Source organism: Bufo gargarizans, chromosome 4 (assembly GCF_014858855.1).
Source record: "Bufo gargarizans isolate SCDJY-AF-19 chromosome 4, ASM1485885v1, whole genome shotgun sequence".
Classification (NCBI taxonomy): domain Eukaryota; kingdom Metazoa; phylum Chordata; class Amphibia; order Anura; family Bufonidae; genus Bufo; species Bufo gargarizans.
Window position 1 is genome coordinate 60,821,965 of NC_058083.1, and position 18,472 is coordinate 60,840,436.

An 18,472-nucleotide genomic window follows, 5' to 3' on the forward strand; every position below is an offset into this window, starting at 1 on the left:
CACATGCGGACGTCTGAATGGAGCCTTACAGGGGGGGTGATCAATGACAGGGGGTGATCAGGGAGTGTATATGGGTGATCACCCGCCTGTCATTGATCACCCCCCTGTAAGGCTCCATTCAGATGTCCGCATGTGTTTTGCGGATCCGATCCATGTATCCGTGGATCCGTAAAAATCATACGGATGTCTGAACAAAGCCTGACAGGGGGGTGATCAATGACAGGGGGGTGATCAGGGAGTTTATATGGGGTGATCATGGGTGATCAGGGGTTCATAAGTGACCGGGGGGGGGGGGTGTAGTGTAGTGTGGTGTTTGGTGTGACTTTACTGACCTACCTGTGTCCTCTGGTGGTCGATCCTAACAACAGGGACCACCAGAGGACCAGGTAGCAGGTATATTAGACGCTGTTATCAAAACAGCGTCTAATATACCTGTTAGGGGTTAAAAAAATCAGATCTCCAGCCTGCCAGCGAGCGATCGCCGCTGGCAGGCTGGAGATCCACTCGCTTACCTTCCGTTCCTGTGAGCGCGCGCGCCTGTGTGCGCGCGTTCACAGGAAATCCCGGCCCTCGCGAGATGACGCGTATATGCGTCGTTGTGCGCAGGGCTGCCGCCTCCGGACCGCACATCTGCGTTAGGCGGTCCGGAGGCGGTTAAAATGCAGTGTAGTCGCAGGCACCATGTTCTAGAGCAGGAAGAGCTGAGCAGATTGATTTATAACTTTGTGGGAAAGATTCAGTAAACCTTTTATTTCATTCGTGTTCATTCCTATCGGTGATTGACAGCCTTCCCTCCATGACTGTGTATACCGAGATAGCTGTCAATCACTGATAGGACCGCCTCCTGGACTTCAAAGCCCAGAATAAGCAGGAATATGTGTAAATTACAAGTTTTACTGAATCTTTCTACAAAACTAGATATTCAGTTCAGCTCCTCCTGCTCTGCAGCTTGACACCTTCAGCTAAAACACCAAGTTCAATGTGACAGGTTCCCTTTAACGTGTTGACACATCAATAGTTTTTCTTAAGGCTAGTTTCACACCAGGGTTCAGAGATCTGGCAAGGATCAACCTGCAGATTTCTCTGGAACCGGCATTGCCGGACGCTGCCTGAATGCCAGTCAGTCCCATTAACCATAATGTGGATCAGTGGAGATCCAGCCACAACCCGGCAAATATGAAGAGAATTGAAACAACTCTGCGCAGTGGTATTTGTCCAGCAGATTCTGGGTATATTTGCCAGCTTGTGGTTGGACCTCCGCTGGTCCCCATTATAGTTAATGGGAACCAGTGGGCATTCAGGCATTGTGTCCGTAAACGCCGGATCTAGAGAGCTCCTCTAGGCTGTTCCCTGCCGAAACAGCCTGACGGGTCTCTGAATTCTAGTGTGAAATTAGCCTTATTCAAGTACTAAGTAAAGGTAATAGAATTAAAGGGGTTCTCTGGGATTTTAATATTGATCTATCCTCAGGATAGGTCATCAGTATCGGATCAGCAGGGGTCCGACACCCCAAGTGATTAGCTGGTAGAAGAGAAGGCCGCGTTCTTGCTCGCCGTCGACTTCTCAGCGGTGATCAGTGTAATTACAGGAAGCCGTCTCATTCACTTCTATGGACGGCTCGTTCCTATAGACTTGAATATTACAGAGTCATCCATTGTAATTACACTGATCACTGCTGCAAAGTCAACGGTGAGCAGGTAAACAATGAAGGGAAGGCTGAGCTCGCACAGAGCCCGGACTTCTCTTCAACCAGCTAATCGGCGGGGGTGCCGGATGTTGGACTATTAATCTGATATTGATGACCTTTCCTGAGGATAGTTTGCAGAGAATAGGTAATTGGCTGGATTGTAATGGAGTAGCATGAAGGTTGGTAGTGGGATATGCCATTCCCTCCTCCAGTCCAGTACATTACTTCCCCCAACCAGGCAATCTCAGGTGTATCTGCTGGCATCATTACTGGGGAATAATCGAGGCCTCAGTGTCAAGCATGGTGGCCTGATCCCCTGACATGCTGAAGGCATAGATGACAGTCTCTGTATAGTTAGAGCCCAGACGGGCAGGTGTTTTTTTAAGGTTGTTTTAAATGTTTTTGTACATTAGTGTGCTCTGGCTTCACCCAAGTGGCGGTTCATTTGGACGCCCTATATTGTCTTGTGCTGAATAATAGCTGTTTGGACTTTTAACAGCCAGTACTTCCCAGATGTTTAGGAAAAATCATGAAAAAGCATCTGTCCATTAAGTTTTTAGTGCCCTAGTGCAGTAGAGCCGACACTTGCACTAGAGAATGGAAAAAATTGAATTATTGTGGTTAACCCCCTCAAGACTCCTAAAGCCATAACTTTTTTTTTCCATTCAGATAGTTGCATGAAGGCTTGTTTTCTTGCAGTAAAAGTTTTTTTTTCTAATGGCACCATTGCATACAATGTAGTGGGAAACGGGAAAAAAAAATCCAAATCGGGTGGAATTATATAATTTTTTTTAAATCCACCCATTTTCCAGGTTTTGTTTTTACAGCGTTCTCTACGCGGTAAAACTGACCTGTTCTCGTCATTCTCCAGGTCGGTACGATTACAACAATATCACATATGTATAGTTTTTATTTCTTAAAAAAAAAAAAACTTGAATTTCTTTTTCTTTTGCATGTTCATACTCTGACCCCCATAACTTTTTTTTATTTCTATCTGTATGAAGCTGTGTGAGGTCTCATTTTTTTGATGTGCACTCCTAACCCCCTGAAGTATGAGAGTCTGTCATTGCTGACCGCACCACAAGTAGGCAAACCCACGACTAATCCTAGTGTTGTTCCAGAGGACGACAAAACCCACCCTATGAGGTGGTCGCCAACTGCCATACATTAGATACTGTATTATATCGCATACTGCCTGACAACCAGAATAAATCCCTGGATCAGCCTCCCTTCTCCGGAAATCTAGTGTCTGTAACCTGCAAATGTGTTTATAGTCAACAGACATCAAGGTCCCTTGAATCTCCCATCACCACCCATGGCAGAATCAAGACATTTGCATTTTTTTTTGTAATATAATCTTTATTAGATTTTTTTACATTGTTAATACAACATAAGTGAAAACAAGTACAATAGGTCATCTACACAAGACTGTGTTTCTTTGGCATCTTCTCAGTACAGATTATATATATATACAGTACAGACCAAAAGTTTGGACACAGCTTCTCATTCAAAGAGTTTTCTTTATTTTCATGACTATGACAATTGTAGATTCACACTGAAGGCATCAAAACTATGAATTATCACATGTGGAATTATATACATAACAAAAAGTGTGAAATAACTGAAAATATGTCATATTCTAGGTTCTTCAAAGTAGCCACCTTTTGCTTTGATTACTGCTTTGCACACTCTTGGCATTCTCTTGATGAGCTTCAAGAGGTAGTCACCTGAAATGGTCTTCACTTCACAGGTGTGCCCTGTCAGGGTTAATAAGTGGGATTTCTTGCCTTATAAATGGGGTTGGGACCATCAGTTGCGTTGTGGAGAAGTCAGGTGGACACACACCTGATAGTCCTACTGAATAGACTGTTAGAATTTGTATTATGGCAAGAAAAAAGCAGCTAAGTAAAGAAAAACGAGTGGCCATCATTACTTTAAGAAATGAAGGTCAGTCAGGCCGAAAAATTGGGAAAACTTTGAAAGTGTCCCCAAGTGCAGTCACAAAAACCATCAAGCGCTACAAAGAAACTGGCTCACATGCGGAGCGCCCCAGGAAAGGAAGACCAAGAGTCACCTCTGCTGCGGAGGATAAGTTCATCCGAGTCACCAGCCTCAGAAACCGCAGGTTAACAGCAGCTCAGATTAGAGACCAGGTCAATGCCACCCAGAGTTCTAGCAGCAGACACATCTCTAGAACAACTGTTAGGAGGAGACTGTGTGAATCAGGCCTTCATGGTAGAATATCTGCTAGGAAACCACTGCTAAGGACAGGCAACAAGCAGAAGAGACTTGTTTGGGCTAAAGAACACAAGGAATGGACATTAGACCAGTGGAAATCTGTGCTTTGTCTGATGAGTCAAAATTTGAGATCTTTGGTTCCAACCACCGTGTCTTTGTGCGGCGCAGAAAAGGTGAACGGATGGACTCTACATGTCTGGTTCCCACCGTGAAGCATGGAGGAGGAGGTGTGATGGTGTGGGGGGGCTTTGCTGGTGACACTGTTGGGGATTTATTCAAAATTGAAGGCATACTGAACCAGCATGGCTACCACAGCATCTTGCAGCGGCATGCTATTCCATCCGGTTTGCGTTTAGTTGGACCATCATTTATTGTTCAACAGGACAATGACTCCAAACACACCTCCAGGCTGTGTAAGGGCTATTTGACCATGAAGGAGAGTGATGGGGTGCTGCGCCAGATGACCTGGCCTCCACAGTCACCGGACCTGAACCCAATCGAGATGGTTTGGGGTGAGCTGGACCGCAGAGTGAAGGCAAAAGGGCCAACAAGTGCTAAGCATCTCTGGGAACTCCTTCAAGACTGTTGGAAGACCATTTCAGGTGACTACCTCTTGAAGCTCATCAAGAGAATGCCAAGAGTGTGCAAAGCAGTAATCAAAGCAAAAGGCGGCTACTGTGAAGAACCTAGAATATGACATATTTTCAGTGGTTTCACACTTTTTTGTTATGTATATAATTCCACATGTGATAATTCATAGTTTTGATGCCTTCAGTGTGAATCTACAATTTTCATAGTCATGAAAATAAAGAAAACTCTTTGAATGAGAAGGTGTGTCCAAACTTTTGGTCTGTACTGTATATATATATATCCTCTGTATACAGGGGCCGGTGTGACTGTATCCTGAGGCCACAGTCAGCGAGGGCAGTACATATATATATATACACTGTATACAGAGAACGGGCAGAGATCCGCGCTGCACACCCACTTCCGGTGTCTCCCGCTCAGAACCCGCCGTCTACCTGCTGCCCCGCCAGTGATAAAGCCTCGGACTGCTCAGCTCCGCCCCTCATGTCACATGACTAGTGTCATTCCAGGTCTTTCAGCACCACTTCTTTTCTTCACTGCTGAGCTCCGCCGCCTTTATCACTGGTCACATGACCATGGTGCCCCTCCTCAACACTACACTTCTGTGCCCGCCCCCTCCATCACTGGTCACATGACATTGACGTCTTTACAGGTCCTTCATCACTTCCTAACCTTACTTCTTAACTCCGCCTCCTGATAAGTTACATGGTGACATCATCAAGGTCTTTCAGCAGCACGTCTTCTCTTCTCTGCTTAGCTCCGCCCCGTCCTCCGTTGATCGGTGACGTCACCACATGCAGTTCTGCTTATTTCCGGTGCTGTGTTGAGATGAGAAGCGCCCGGGATGGAGGCCTCCTTCACATCAGCAGGTGAGAGGCCCCGGTGTAGATGTAGTCGGGGCGGCAGTGCACCTGCTCCACCTGCAGGGGGCTCCACAGAAACTGATGGGGGCCCCAGCGGTCAGACCCCTCCCATATTATAGTCACCCCCAACCCCTGGGGATGGGGACAACCTGCTGCACCCGGAGTACCCCTTTAAGTCTTCCCTTTAACCCTTCAGGACCAGGAGGGTTTTTAGTTCCGCTGTAGCCGCACAGAGCGGACATTCTGCGGTTACTGTGGAGGAGACTGAGGAGCTGTCTGCCCGGGAGACGCCAAGCAGCCCTTTATTAGAGGGGTCCTCCGCTCAGCACAGTCCATTCATATCCGATCAGCGGGGTCCGCCCGCCCCCCCCTACTCCATCAGCCGGTAGAAGAGAAGGGGGCGCACTGTGTGACCGCAGCCTTCCCAGCGGAGGTCCGGGTAACTACAAGCATGGCGTCCAATTCACCCCTGTGGTCGGCTGTGGGGCGATCGTCCCCCCTCCTGTGGTCGGCTGTGGGGCGATCGTCCCCCCTCCTGTGGTCGGCTGTGGGGCGATCGTCCCCCCTCGTGTGGTCGGCTGTGGGGCGATCGTCCCCCCTCCTGTGGTCGGCTGTGGGGCGATCGTCCCCCCTCCTGTGGTCGGCTGTGGGGCGATCGTCCCCCCTCCTGTGGTCGGCTGTGGGGCGATCGTCCCCCCTCCTGTGGTCGGCTGTGGGGCGATCGTCCCCCCCTCCTGTGGTCGGCTGTGGGGCGATCGTCCCCCCCCCCTGTGGCCGGCTGTGGGGCGATATCGTCCCCCCCCCCCTGTGGTCGGCTGTGGGGCGATATCGTCCCCCCCCCCCCGTGTGGTCGGCTGTGGGGCGATCGCGTCCCCCCCCCCCGTGTGGTCGGCTGTGGGGCGATCGCGTCCCCCCCCCAGTGTGGTCGGCTGTGGGGCGATCGCGTCCCCCCGTGTGGTCGGCTGTGGGGCGATCGCGTCCCCCCGTGTGGTCGGCTGTGGGGCGATCGCGTCCCCCCCGTGTGGTCGGCAGCGGGGCGATCGTCCCCCCCCCCGTGTGGTCGGCTGTGGGGGCGAGGGCCCCCCCCCCCGTGTGGTCGGCTGTGGGGCGTGGGCCCCCCCCCCCCCCGTGTGGTCGGCTGTGCGGCGAGGGCCCCCCCCCCCTGTGGTCGGCCATACTTGTAATTACACTGGTCATTGTTGCGCGGTCTACAGCGAGAAGGTAAACACTGAAGGGACGGCCGCATCACACAGAGCCCCCCCCCCTCCCCGTTCACACACAGAGCCCCCCCCTCCCGTTCACACACAGAGCCCCCCCCTCCCGTTCACACACAGAGCCCCCCCCTCCCGTTCACACACAGAGCCCCCCCTCCCGTTCACACACAGAGCCCCCCCCTCCCGTTCACACACAGAGCCCCCCCCTCCCGTTCACACACAGAGCCCCCCCCTCCCGTTTCACACACAGAGCCCCCCCCTCCCGTTCACACACAGAGCCCCCCCCTCCCGTTCACACACAGAGCCACCCCCTCCCGTTCACACACAGAGCCCCCCCTCCCGTTCACAACAGAGCCCCCCCCCTCCCGTTCACACACAGAGCCCCCCCCCTCCCGTTCACACACAGAGCCCCCCCCCTCCCGTTCACACACAGAGCCCCCCCCTCCCGTTCACACACAGAGCCCCCCCCCTCCCGTTCACACACAGAGCCACCCCCCTCCCGTTCACACACAGAGCCCCCCCTCCCGTTCACACACAGAGCCCCCCCCTCCCGTTCACACACAGAGCCCCCCCCTCCCGTTCAACACAGAGCCCCCCCCTCCCGTTCACACACAGAGCCCCCCCCTCCCGTTCACACACAGAGCCCCCCCCTCCCGTTCACACACAGAGCCCCCCCCTCCCGTTCACACACAGAGCCCCCCCCTCCCGTTCACACACAGAGCCCCCCCCTCCCGTTCACACACAGAGCCCCCCCCTCCCGTTCACCACACAGAGCCCCCCCCTCCCGTTCACACACAGAGCCCCCCCCTCCCGTTCACACACAGAGCCCCCCCCTCCCGTTCACACACAGAGCCCCCCTCCCGTTCACACACAGAGCCCCCCCCTCCCGTTCACACACAGAGCCCCCCCCCTCCCGTTCACACACAGAGCCCCCCCCCTCCCGTTCACACACAGAGCCCCCCCCCTCCCGTTCACACACAGAGCCCCCCCCCTCCCGTTCACACACAGAGCCCCCCCCCTCCCGTTCACACACAGAGCCCCCCCCTCCCGTTCACACACAGAGCCCCCCCCTCCCGTTCACACACAGAGCCCCCCCCCTCCCGTTCACACACAGAGCCCCCCCCCCTCCCGTTCACACACAGAGCCCCCCCCCCCTCCCGTTCACACACAGAGCCCCCCCTCCCGTTCACACACAGAGCCCCCCCCTCCCGTTCACACACAGAGCCCCTCCCGTTCACACACAGAGCCCCCCCCCTCCCGTTCACACACAGAGCCCCCCCCTCCCGTTCACACACAGAGCCCCCCCCCCCCCCCCGTTCACACACAGAGCCCCCCCCCTCCCGTTCACACACAGAGCCCCCCCCCTCCCGTTCACACACAGAGCCCCCCCCTCCCGTTCACACACAGAGCCCCCCCCCCTCCCGTTCACACACAGAGCCCCCCCCCCTCCCGTTCACACACAGAGCCCCCCCCCCTCCCGTTCACACACAGAGCCCCCCCCCTCCCGTTCACACACAGAGCCCCCCCCCCCTCCCGTTCACACACAGAGCCCCCCCCCCCTCCCGTTCACACACAGAGCCCCCCCCCCCTCCCGTTCACACACAGAGCCCCCCTCCAACCAGCTGACCTGATACTGATGCCTGATCCAGAGGATAGACCATCAATACTAAAATCCTGATCCTGAAAAACCCCTTTAACCCCTTCACTTCCGGGCCATTTACCCCCTTCCTGACGGAGCCTAATTTTGCCAATCTGACCTGTGTCCCTTTATGTGGTGATAACTCTGGGACGCCGTTACTGATCCGAGCCGTTCTGAGACTGATTTCTCGTCACACATTCTACTTCATGTAAATGTCATATTTTTTTTTTTTTTAGGACGTTAGAAGTTTAGATGCAAATCTTACAATTTTTAAGAAAATTACTAAAACCCACTTTTTAAGGCGCAGTTCAGTTCTGAAGTCACTTTGTGGAACCTACATAGTGGAAACCCCCCCATAAATGACCCCATTGTAGAAACTACACCCCTCAAGTTACTCAACACTGATTTTACAAACTGTTAACCCTCAAGAATTAAAGGAAAATGGAGATTAAAATCTTTAAATTTCACTTTTTTGGCAGATTTTACATTTTAATCCATTTTTTTCTTTAACACATCGAGGAGTGATGTGTCCTGTATACAGGAAATGTGTCCGGCTCTATCGGTATATACTACAGGAGGAGGGATGTGCCCTGTATACAGGAAATGTGTCCGGCTCTATCGGTATATACTACAGGAGGAGGGATGTGCCCTGTATACAGGAAATGTGTCCGGCTCTATCGGTATATACTACAGGAGGAGGGATGTGCCCCGTATACAGGAAATGTGTCCGGCTCTATCGGTATATACTACAGGAGGAGGGATGTGCCCTGTATACAGGAAATGTGTCCGGCTCTATCGGTATATACTACAGGAGGAGGGATGTGCCCTGTATACAGGAAATGTGTCCGGCTCTATCTGTATATACTACAGGAGGAGGGATGTGCCCCGTATACAGGAAATGTGTCCGGCTCTATCTGTATATACTACAGGAGGAGGGATGTGCCCTGTATACAGGAAATGTGTCCGGCTCTATCGGTCTATACTACAGGAGGAGGGATGTGCCCTGTATACAGGAAATGTGTCCGGCTCTATCGGTATATACTACAGGAGGAGGGATGTGCCCTGTATACAGGAAATGTGTCCGGCTCTATCGGTATATACTACAGGAGGAGGGATGTGCCCTGTATACAGGAAATGTGTCCGGCTCTATCGGTATATACTACAGGAGGAGGGATGTGCCCTGTATACAGGAAATGTGTCCGGCTCTATCTGTATATACTACAGGAGGAGGGATGTGCCCTGTATACAGGAAATGTGTCCGGCTCTATCGGTATATACTACAGGAGGAGGGATGTGTCCGGCTCTATCGGTATATACTACAGGAGGAGGGATGTGCCCTGTATACAGGAAATGTGTCCGGCTCTATCAGTATATACTACAGGAGGAGGGATGTGCCCTGTATACAGGAAATGTGTCCGGCTCTATCGGTATATACTACAGGAGGAGGGATGTGCCCTGTATACAGGAAATGTGTCCGGCTCTATCGGTATATACTACAGGAGGAGGGATGTGCCCTGTATACAGGAAATGTGTCCGGCTCTATCAGTATATACTACAGGAGGAGGGATGTGCCCTGTATACAGGAAATGTGTCCGGCTCTATCTGTATATACTACAGGAGGAGGGATGTGCCCTGTATACAGGAAATGTGTCCGGCTCTATCGGTATATACTACAGGAGGAGGGATGTGCCCTGTATACAGGAAATGTGTCCGGCTCTATCGGTATATACTACAGGAGGAGGGATGTGCCCTGTATACAGGAAATGTGTCCGGCTCTATCGGTATATACTACAGGAGGAGGGATGTGCCCTGTATACAGGAAATGTGTCCGGCTCTACCCCCTTCTGAGGTTCTGTACAAGTACGGCGATGCCAAATCTATATTATTTTATTCCTTTAAAAAAAAAAAAAAAAAATCCTCTGAAATAATAAAACATATTTTGCATCGCTGTATTCAGACCCCATCACTCTTGAATATTTCCATGTACAGAGCTGAGGGAGCGCTGGGTTTTTGTCGGGCGAGCTGCAGGGTGTTTTTGTCTTATCATTTTTGGGTCGGTTCGACTCTCTGATCGCTTTTTTTAATTTTCTTTCCTCTTCAGCGTTCACTGCTCAGGTAAATTTATATTGTAATGAACTGTAAAGCGCTATATAAAGATTATTAATATTATTTTGGACATTTTAAGACCCGCTGATACCTTTTTTTATATCTTACTTTTAAAAAAAAACTACTTTTGTTGGGGTTTTTTTTATTTCTGTAATGTTTAGTCCCCTCGGGACTTGTACGTGTGATCTTATTGCTCAGAGACTGTAATAGTATACTATTGCAGTCTATGGGATTTTTACTGGCTGTCTATCAAGGCCCAAAGCTGTCATGGCAACATATTGGAGCCTCTAATTTCTCACCTCTGTGTCTCCACAGATGGATCCAGGAGGAGAAATCTCTCCAAGAGATGTCCCCGTCATCTGTATTCCCAGGACTGTCCAGAGGAGAAGCTCCCAGAGAACCATCAGGTAGATGGAGCTGAAGTCTCCCCAGAATCTGACCAGAAAGGGAGTAAACAAAACATGAATAAAACGTAATTAGTCTTACCGGTAATTCCGTTTCCTTGAATCCACCATGACGGCCACAATAAGATGACCCTTGACCTCTGTAGGGGCAGAAACACACAGAGTTTAAATCTAGCCCCCACCACTCACCCCTTCAGTGTTTAACAAATTACCAAGGTAGGTGAACTGTAATAGGAGTTCCTAGGATGTTTCTTCATACCCTAGTTCCATATATAATTATATATATTTATTTTTTTGGGAAGGATTTTTACGGGCCGTCATGGTGGATTCAAGGAAACTGAATTACCGGTAAGACTAATTACGGTTTTTCCATTTCATCCACCATGACCGCCACAATTAGAATTTAGAAAGCTTCTTTGCTTTATTTTTGCCTTAAAACTGGATCAATAGGTTATCATCCTTCCTAAATTCTTTGCAGGCTTTTAAGTACTGCAAGACGGTACGTCTTACATCTAAGAGTCTCCTCTTTTCCTCGATCTCCTCCTTTTCCTGAAAGTTGGGGATCGAGGGAAAGACTATCTGTTCACAATGAAAGTCTGAGACTACTTTAGGTAAGAACCCTGGATCTAATCTTAGTCTTATATCATCGTCAAGAATCTGGAGGTAAGGTTCTCTACAAGAAATTGCCTGGATCTCCCCTATACGTCTTAAGAAAGTGATGACTATTAAAAAGGCTGTCTTGAAAGAAAGGTGTTTCATCGAAATTTCAGATAAGGGAACAAAGGGTGGTTTTGTTGGTCCTACTAGTGCTATGTTTGGGTCCCACTAAGGAACTCTGGACCTTAACGTTGGTCTTAACCTATTGGCAGCTCTTATGAATCTCCTTATCCACCTACAGTCGGGTCCATAAATATTGGGACATGAACACAATTCTAACATTTTTGGCTCTATACACCACCAGAATGGATTTGAAATTAAACAAACAAGATGCGCTTTACCTGCAGACTGTCAGCTTTACCTGCAGACTGTCGGCTGTAATTTGAGGTATTTACATCCAAATCAGGGGAACGGTGCAGGAATTACAGCAGTTTGCATCTGTGCCTTCCACTTGTTAAGGGACCAAAAGTAATGGGACAATTGTCTTCTCAGCTGTTCCATGGCCGGTGTGTGTTATTCCCTCATTATCCCAATTACAATGAGCAGATACAAGGTCCAGAGGTCATTTCCAGTCTGCTATCTGCATTTGGAATCTGTTGCTGTCAACTCTCAAGACGAGATCGAAAGAGCGGTCACTATCAGTGAAGCCATCATTAGGCTGAAAAAACACAACAAACCCATCAGAGAGATAGCAAAAACATTAGGCACTGCCAAAACAACTGCTTGGAACATTCTTAAAAAGAAGGAACGCACCGGTGAGCTCAGCAACACCAAAAGACTCGGAAGACCACAGAAAACAACTGTGGTGGATGACCGAAGAATTCTTTCCCTGGTGAAGAAAACACCCTTCACAACAGTTGGCCAGATCAAGAACACTCTCCAGGAGGTAGGTGTATGTGTGTCAAAGTCAACAATCAGGAGAAGACTTCACCAGAGTGAATACAGTGGGTTCACCACAAGATGTAAACCATTGGTGAGCCTCAAAAACAGGAAGGCCAGATTAGAGTTTGCCAAACGACATCTAAAAAAGCCTTCACAGTTCTGGAACAACATCCTATGGACAGATGAGGCCAAGATCAACTTGTACCAGAGCGATGGGAAGAGAAGAGTATGGAGAAGGAAAGGAGCTGCTCATGGTCCTAAGCATACCACCTCATCAGTGAAGCATGGTGGTGGTAGTGTCATGGCGTGGGCATGTATGGCGGCCAATGGAGCTGCTTCTCTTGTATTTATTGATGATGTGACTGCTGACAGAAGCAGCAGGATGAATTCTGAAGGGTTTCGGGCAATATTATCGGCTCATATTCAGCCAAATGCTTCAGAACTCATTGGACGGCGCTTCACAGTGCAGATGGACAATGACCCAAAGCATACTGCAAAAGCAACCAAAGGGTTTAAGGGAAAGAGGTGGAATGTTCTGCAATGGCCGAGTGAATCACCGGACCTGAATCCGATTGAGCATTTCACTGCTGAAGACAAAACTGAAGGGAAAATGCCCCAAGAACAAGCAGGAACTGAAGACAGTGGCAGGAGAGGCCGGGCAGAGCGTCACCAGGGATGAGACCAGCGTCTGGGGATGTCTATGCGTTCCAGACTTCAGGCTGTAATTGACTGCAAAGGATTTGCAACCAAGTATTAAAAAGTGAAAGTTTGATTTATGATTATTATTCTGTCCCATTACTTTTGGTCCCTTCCCAAGTGGGAGGCACAGATGCAACTGCTGTAATTCCTGCACCGTTCACCTGATGTGGATGTAAATCCCCTCAAATTAAAGCTTACAGTCTGCAGGTAAAGCTTACAGTCTGCAGGTAAAGCTTACAGTCTGCGGGTAAAGCTGACAGTCTGCGGGTAAAGCTGACACTCTGCGGGTAAAGCTGACACTCTGCGGGTAAAGCTGACAGTCTGCGGGTAAAGCTGACAGTCTGCGGGTAAAGCTGACAGTCTGCGGGTAAAGCTGACAGTCTGCGGGTAAAGCTGACAGTCTGCGGGTAAAGCTGACAGTCTGCGGGTAAAGCTGACAGTCTGCGGGTAAAGCTGACAGTCTGCGGGTAAAGCTGACAGTCTGCGGGTAAAGCCGACAGTCTGCAGTTAAAGCACATCTAGTTCATTTCATTTCAAATCTATTGTGGTGATGTATAGAGCCAAAAATGTTAGAATTGTGTCCATGTCCCAATATTTATGGATCTGACTATGTTCCGCTAACCGAGTCTTTATAAAAGGTGCTTAAATCTGTTATCTGTACCTTAAGGGTACTAGGTCTTAATCCTAGCTCTAATCCATTCGGTAAAAAATATAAGATCTTGTTTATTGGAGGAGAAGTAGTATCTGGATGTTCCTCTACTAGCCAACTACACAAATCTCTTCCAGACCCTGAGATATATGGCCGATGTTGCTCCTTTCCCGCTGGCTTTCAGGGTAAGAATTCCTTTTTCTGATAGACCCTTGTTCCTGAGTGTCTCGCCTTCAGGATCCAAACAGCTAGTCTGAATATTTGAGGGTTTGGATGTTGTATGGGACCCTGAATCGGCATGTCTTTCTGGTACGCGATCTCCTACGGTTCCTCCAACGATAATTGTTTGATTTTTTTTTTTTTTAATCTTTTTTTTTTTTTTTTTATCTTTTTTTTTTTATGAAATAAACATTATCACATAACATCATCAAGGAGTTCGTAGTTTTTGTATCGTTGGAAATAAGTACAACAACATATGAAAATATTGGAGTACGCAGACACCTAAGACAATTATGGGAAATTCCAAATAATATGGAGCAATGTTGCGTCCCCTTTCCCACATATAGGACACTTTTGGATCTGAAAATAAATTGTGGGGTTCTATATACTTGATGTATAAGGTACAATTGTGATAGTCGCTGAGATTCACTAACCGTCAAAGGAGTAAGGGCCAGAATATCTGTCCATTGTTCCTGGGACAATGCTCCAAGATCCTTTTCCCATTGGACCTTTGCCTTAATGGTAGTAGAAGAGGAGGAGGTATCAATAATATGTCTATATAGCAAGGATATAAGGCCCTTAGTGGAGGAGCCATTTAATAACTGTTTAACCACAGGGGTCGAATCGGAGATCCGTACACCCTTGGGAAATTGCGTCTGAAACGCATGTCTCAATTGTAAATACTGGTAAAAAAAGATTGTTGAGTAAACTAAACTCCTCCTGCAACTGCGTAAAGGATTTAAAAACTCCATCTCATTGAAGTTGTCCCAAGAACAATAGACCCTTCCTCTCCCATGGAGAAAACCCCTCCAGACGAAATATCTCAGGCACTTGGGGATTACGCCATAAAGGGGTAACATCACAAAAACCATTGATACCTATCATACTTTTACATTTAGACCATACTTTGGTCGCTAGGGACAAAGTAGGGAGTGCGATCCAGCGCAAGGAACCTAATTCCATCGTGGCAATCGGTGCACTTTGTTTTGTTATAAATGAAATAATAGCAGCTGAAGAATCCAACTCCTCAGTCTGGAGCCATCCTTTGAAATGTTGCAGTTGAGCAGCTATGAAATAGAACCATGGATTTGGTAAAGATAGGCCACCCCCCTCTTTACTTTTTTGGAGCGTTGCAATACTTAGCCTTGGCTGCTTTTTCCTCCAAATTAGGGATCTAAAAACCCCTTGATTTTTAAAAAACAGCCTTTGTGGAATCCAGACTGGAGAGTTATGGAGGAGATACAACTGAGGCATAAGTACCATTTTTATGAGATTACTGTGACCAATAACTGATAAAGGCAATTTACACCAAATATTAGATTTAGTGACAAATTTGGCAATCAATTGTTCTATGTTTAACTTCATGTAGTCCGTCAGAGATGAGGTCACCATCACCCCTAGATATTTAAATCTATCAGCTACTTGTAAGGGCAGGCCTTTAACATCTAATGAGGCTGGAAGTGGTTCAAGTGGAAGGATCGTGGACTTATCCCAGTTAATGGTGAGTCCGGAATAAGTCCCAAATCCAACAATTTCCTGCATTATAGAATCTATGGAGTACTGCAGGTCTCCTACATATAGTAACAGGTCGTCCGCGTACAAAGAAACTCTCTCTTCCCGATGGTCCAACTGCAAACCCTGCCAGTGTGTCGATGTACGCAGCAGACAAGCAAGGTGTTCAATGGCGATTGCGAATAGCAAGGGTGACAAGGGGCATCCCTGCCGAGTACGCCTATGTAGAGGGAAATATCTGGATCGCAACCCATTTGCCCTAATTCTTGCAACTGGAGAGTGGTATAGTAACTGTACCCAGGAGATAAAACCCTTACCAAAGTCCATAGCTGTCAGGACCTGCCATAAATAACTCCATTCTATACTGTCGAAGGCCTTAGCAGCGTCCAGTGATATGACAGCCCCCTGTGTGTACCGGTCTTTGTATATTGAGAAACGATCTCCTTAGATTAACGGCCGTGCTTCTATCTGGCATAAACCCAGATTGATCTTTGTGTATTATCGGAGATATGACCTTATCTAGCCTATTGGCCAATACTTTAGCTAATATTTTTACTTCATGCGGTAATGGGGAAACGGGTCTATAAGATTCGGGTTGGGTTAGATCCTTATTTGGCTTTGGGATCACTACCACTATAGCTTCACGCATAGATGCGGGCAGGATACCAACCTGTAGGGCTTCATTGAATGTATTTAATAGGTGAGGAAGAAGACACTCCCTATATCGTGTAAAGAATTCCGCCGGGAGTCCATCTGATCCTGGGGATTTCTCATTAGGAGAGGAGCACAAGGCCATCTCTAATTCTCCTAGTGTTAGGGGTTCTTCCAGGAGAGCAGCCGATTCCGGGGATAGCCTAGTAAGCGATATATGAGCAAGATACTGTTGAATATCTTCCTTATTTGCTGCTATTCTAGAGGAGTACAACTCCCTATAAAAGCCATGGAATGCCTTCAGTATAATATCATCCTCAACGGAAAGACCTCCGTCAGGAGTCCGTATTGCTGCGATTCTAGAAGGACCTTCTTGTGAACGGACTACCCTTGCTAATAAGCTGCCCGTGCTCTCACCCGCCTCAAAATATTGTTGTAGAAAAAAACGCTTATTAGCTATATGTAATAGATGCTCATTGAGCCTAGCTTGCGCCTCCTTCCACTTGGCCTCTACATGTGGGGACGGCGTGCCTATGAACCTGTGTTCCCATGTCTGCACCTCTAGTTGCATGGCCTTTAGTAAGTGCTCTAGACTTAGATTTGCGCCTCTGAATTCTCTGAATAAAGAGGCCCCGTACATACGCCTTCATGGCATCCCAAACCGAATTAAGAGATGTAGACCCTACATTATTATCAAAGAAATCTCTAGTGAGTCTAGTCCGTGGCTCTTCCTCATCCAATAATTGGATTAAGTTTCCATAGTGACATGCCCCGACGACTCCCGGATTCCTCAAGCCAGGTGAATAGGGGAGTGGTCAGAGAGGGTGCAGGGTAAGTATTCCACTACCGATACATAAGAAGAGGCCTCCAGCGACCCAATAGGCAAATCTATCCTGGACAGAGAGGAGTGTGAAGCAGAAAAACAAGAAAATTGTCTCTCCATTGGAAAGCTAATCCTCCAGAGGTCATATAAATCTACCGCTCTCAATAGTCTTTCCAATGAGGTCTCTCCAGAAGGCGCCGCAGCCTGGGACGATGAAAACCTGTCTAATTCAGGATCAAGACAATTCTTAAAATCTCCTACCATCAAAATTGGAATTGCGGTTTGTAAGAGATCCATTCCAAAATCTCCTTGATTGCCACAGTGGAATACGGAGGTGGAACATAGACAGCTATCAATAGAAACTGCACCCTAAAAATAGTACAGTGCAAGCAAACATACCGCCCCCTCCGAATCTAGTTTACTAGAATGGCATTCAAATGGGATGGCTCTGTGGACCAGAATTCTAACCCCTCTAGCTTGCGAAGAGAAGGTAGCATGGAAGGCTTGTGAGATCCAGGGCTTAGCAAGCAGTCTGTGATGCTGGCGTGTCAGATGGGTCTCAGTAAGACATAAGATGGCTGGTTTATAAGGTTGAACAGCTGTAAAGACCGCCTGACGCTTGACTGGACTACCCAAGCCTCTCGCATTACACGCTATAATATTGGTTTTACCCGCCATCACTCAACGGTACATATATCTGAAGGATAACAAGAAATCCGTTATACCAGAGCCTATCGCCCAACCGTATTGTAATAAGAAAAGTTCTCTCTCTGCTCAGAAAATTCCCCCCAAAAAAGAAAGCCTAAGAATAAATTCTACAAGAAGGGACACTCTCGGTAGTCCCAACGGAGAGCGTGAGGCACAGAAAGCTTTCCCGCAACCCACAACATAGGAAGCAATAACAAGCCCACATAAAAAGTAGACATAAAAATAGTCATTAGAACTCCCAAACAGCTACCCCGGCCATTTAACCCCCTCAGCCCCGCTAGCTGAAACCACCTTAATGACCAGACCACTTTTTACACTTCTGTTCTACACTACTTTCACTGTTTATTGCTCGGTCATACAACTTACCACCCAAATGTATTTCACCTCCTTTTCTTCTCACTAATAGAGCTTTCATTTGGTGGTATTTCATTGCTGCTGACATTTTTCCTTTTTTTTGTTATTAATCGAAATTTAACGATTTTTTTGCAAAAAAATGAAATTTTTCAGTTGTAAAATTTTGCAAAAAAAACGACATCCATATATACGTTTTTCGCAAAATTTATTGTTCTACATGTCTTTGATAAAAAAAAAATGTTTGGGCAAAAAAAAAAAAAATGGTTTGGGTAAAAGTTGTTATAGCGTTTACAAACTATGGTACAAAAATGTGAATTTCCGCTTTTTGAAGCGGCTCTGACTTTCTGAGCACCTGTCATGTTTCCTGAGGTTCTACAATGCCCAGACAGTAGAAAACCCCACAAATTACCCCATTTCGGAAAGTAGACACCCTAAGGTATTCACTGATGGGCATAGTGAGTTCATAGAACTTTTTATTTTTTGTCACAAGTTAGCGGAAAATGATGATTTTTTTTATTTATTTTTTTCTTACAAAGTCTCATATTCCACTAACTTGTGACAAAAAATAAAAACTTCCAT

At 47.8% G+C, this 18,472-nt stretch overlaps 1 protein-coding gene across 1 annotated transcript in view; it reads left to right on the forward strand.

Annotated features, from left to right (window-relative positions):
• The first annotated feature begins 5,326 nt into the window (after positions 1-5,326).
• LOC122933882 overlaps positions 5,327-18,472 on the forward strand; it is a 44,734-nt gene continuing 31,588 nt past the window's right edge. The window contains exon 1 of the mRNA XM_044288981.1: positions 5,327-5,382. Coding sequence (XP_044144916.1) covers positions 5,342-5,382 — 41 coding nt within the window. The 5' untranslated portion in view covers positions 5,327-5,341. The remainder of the gene's footprint in view (positions 5,383-18,472) is intronic.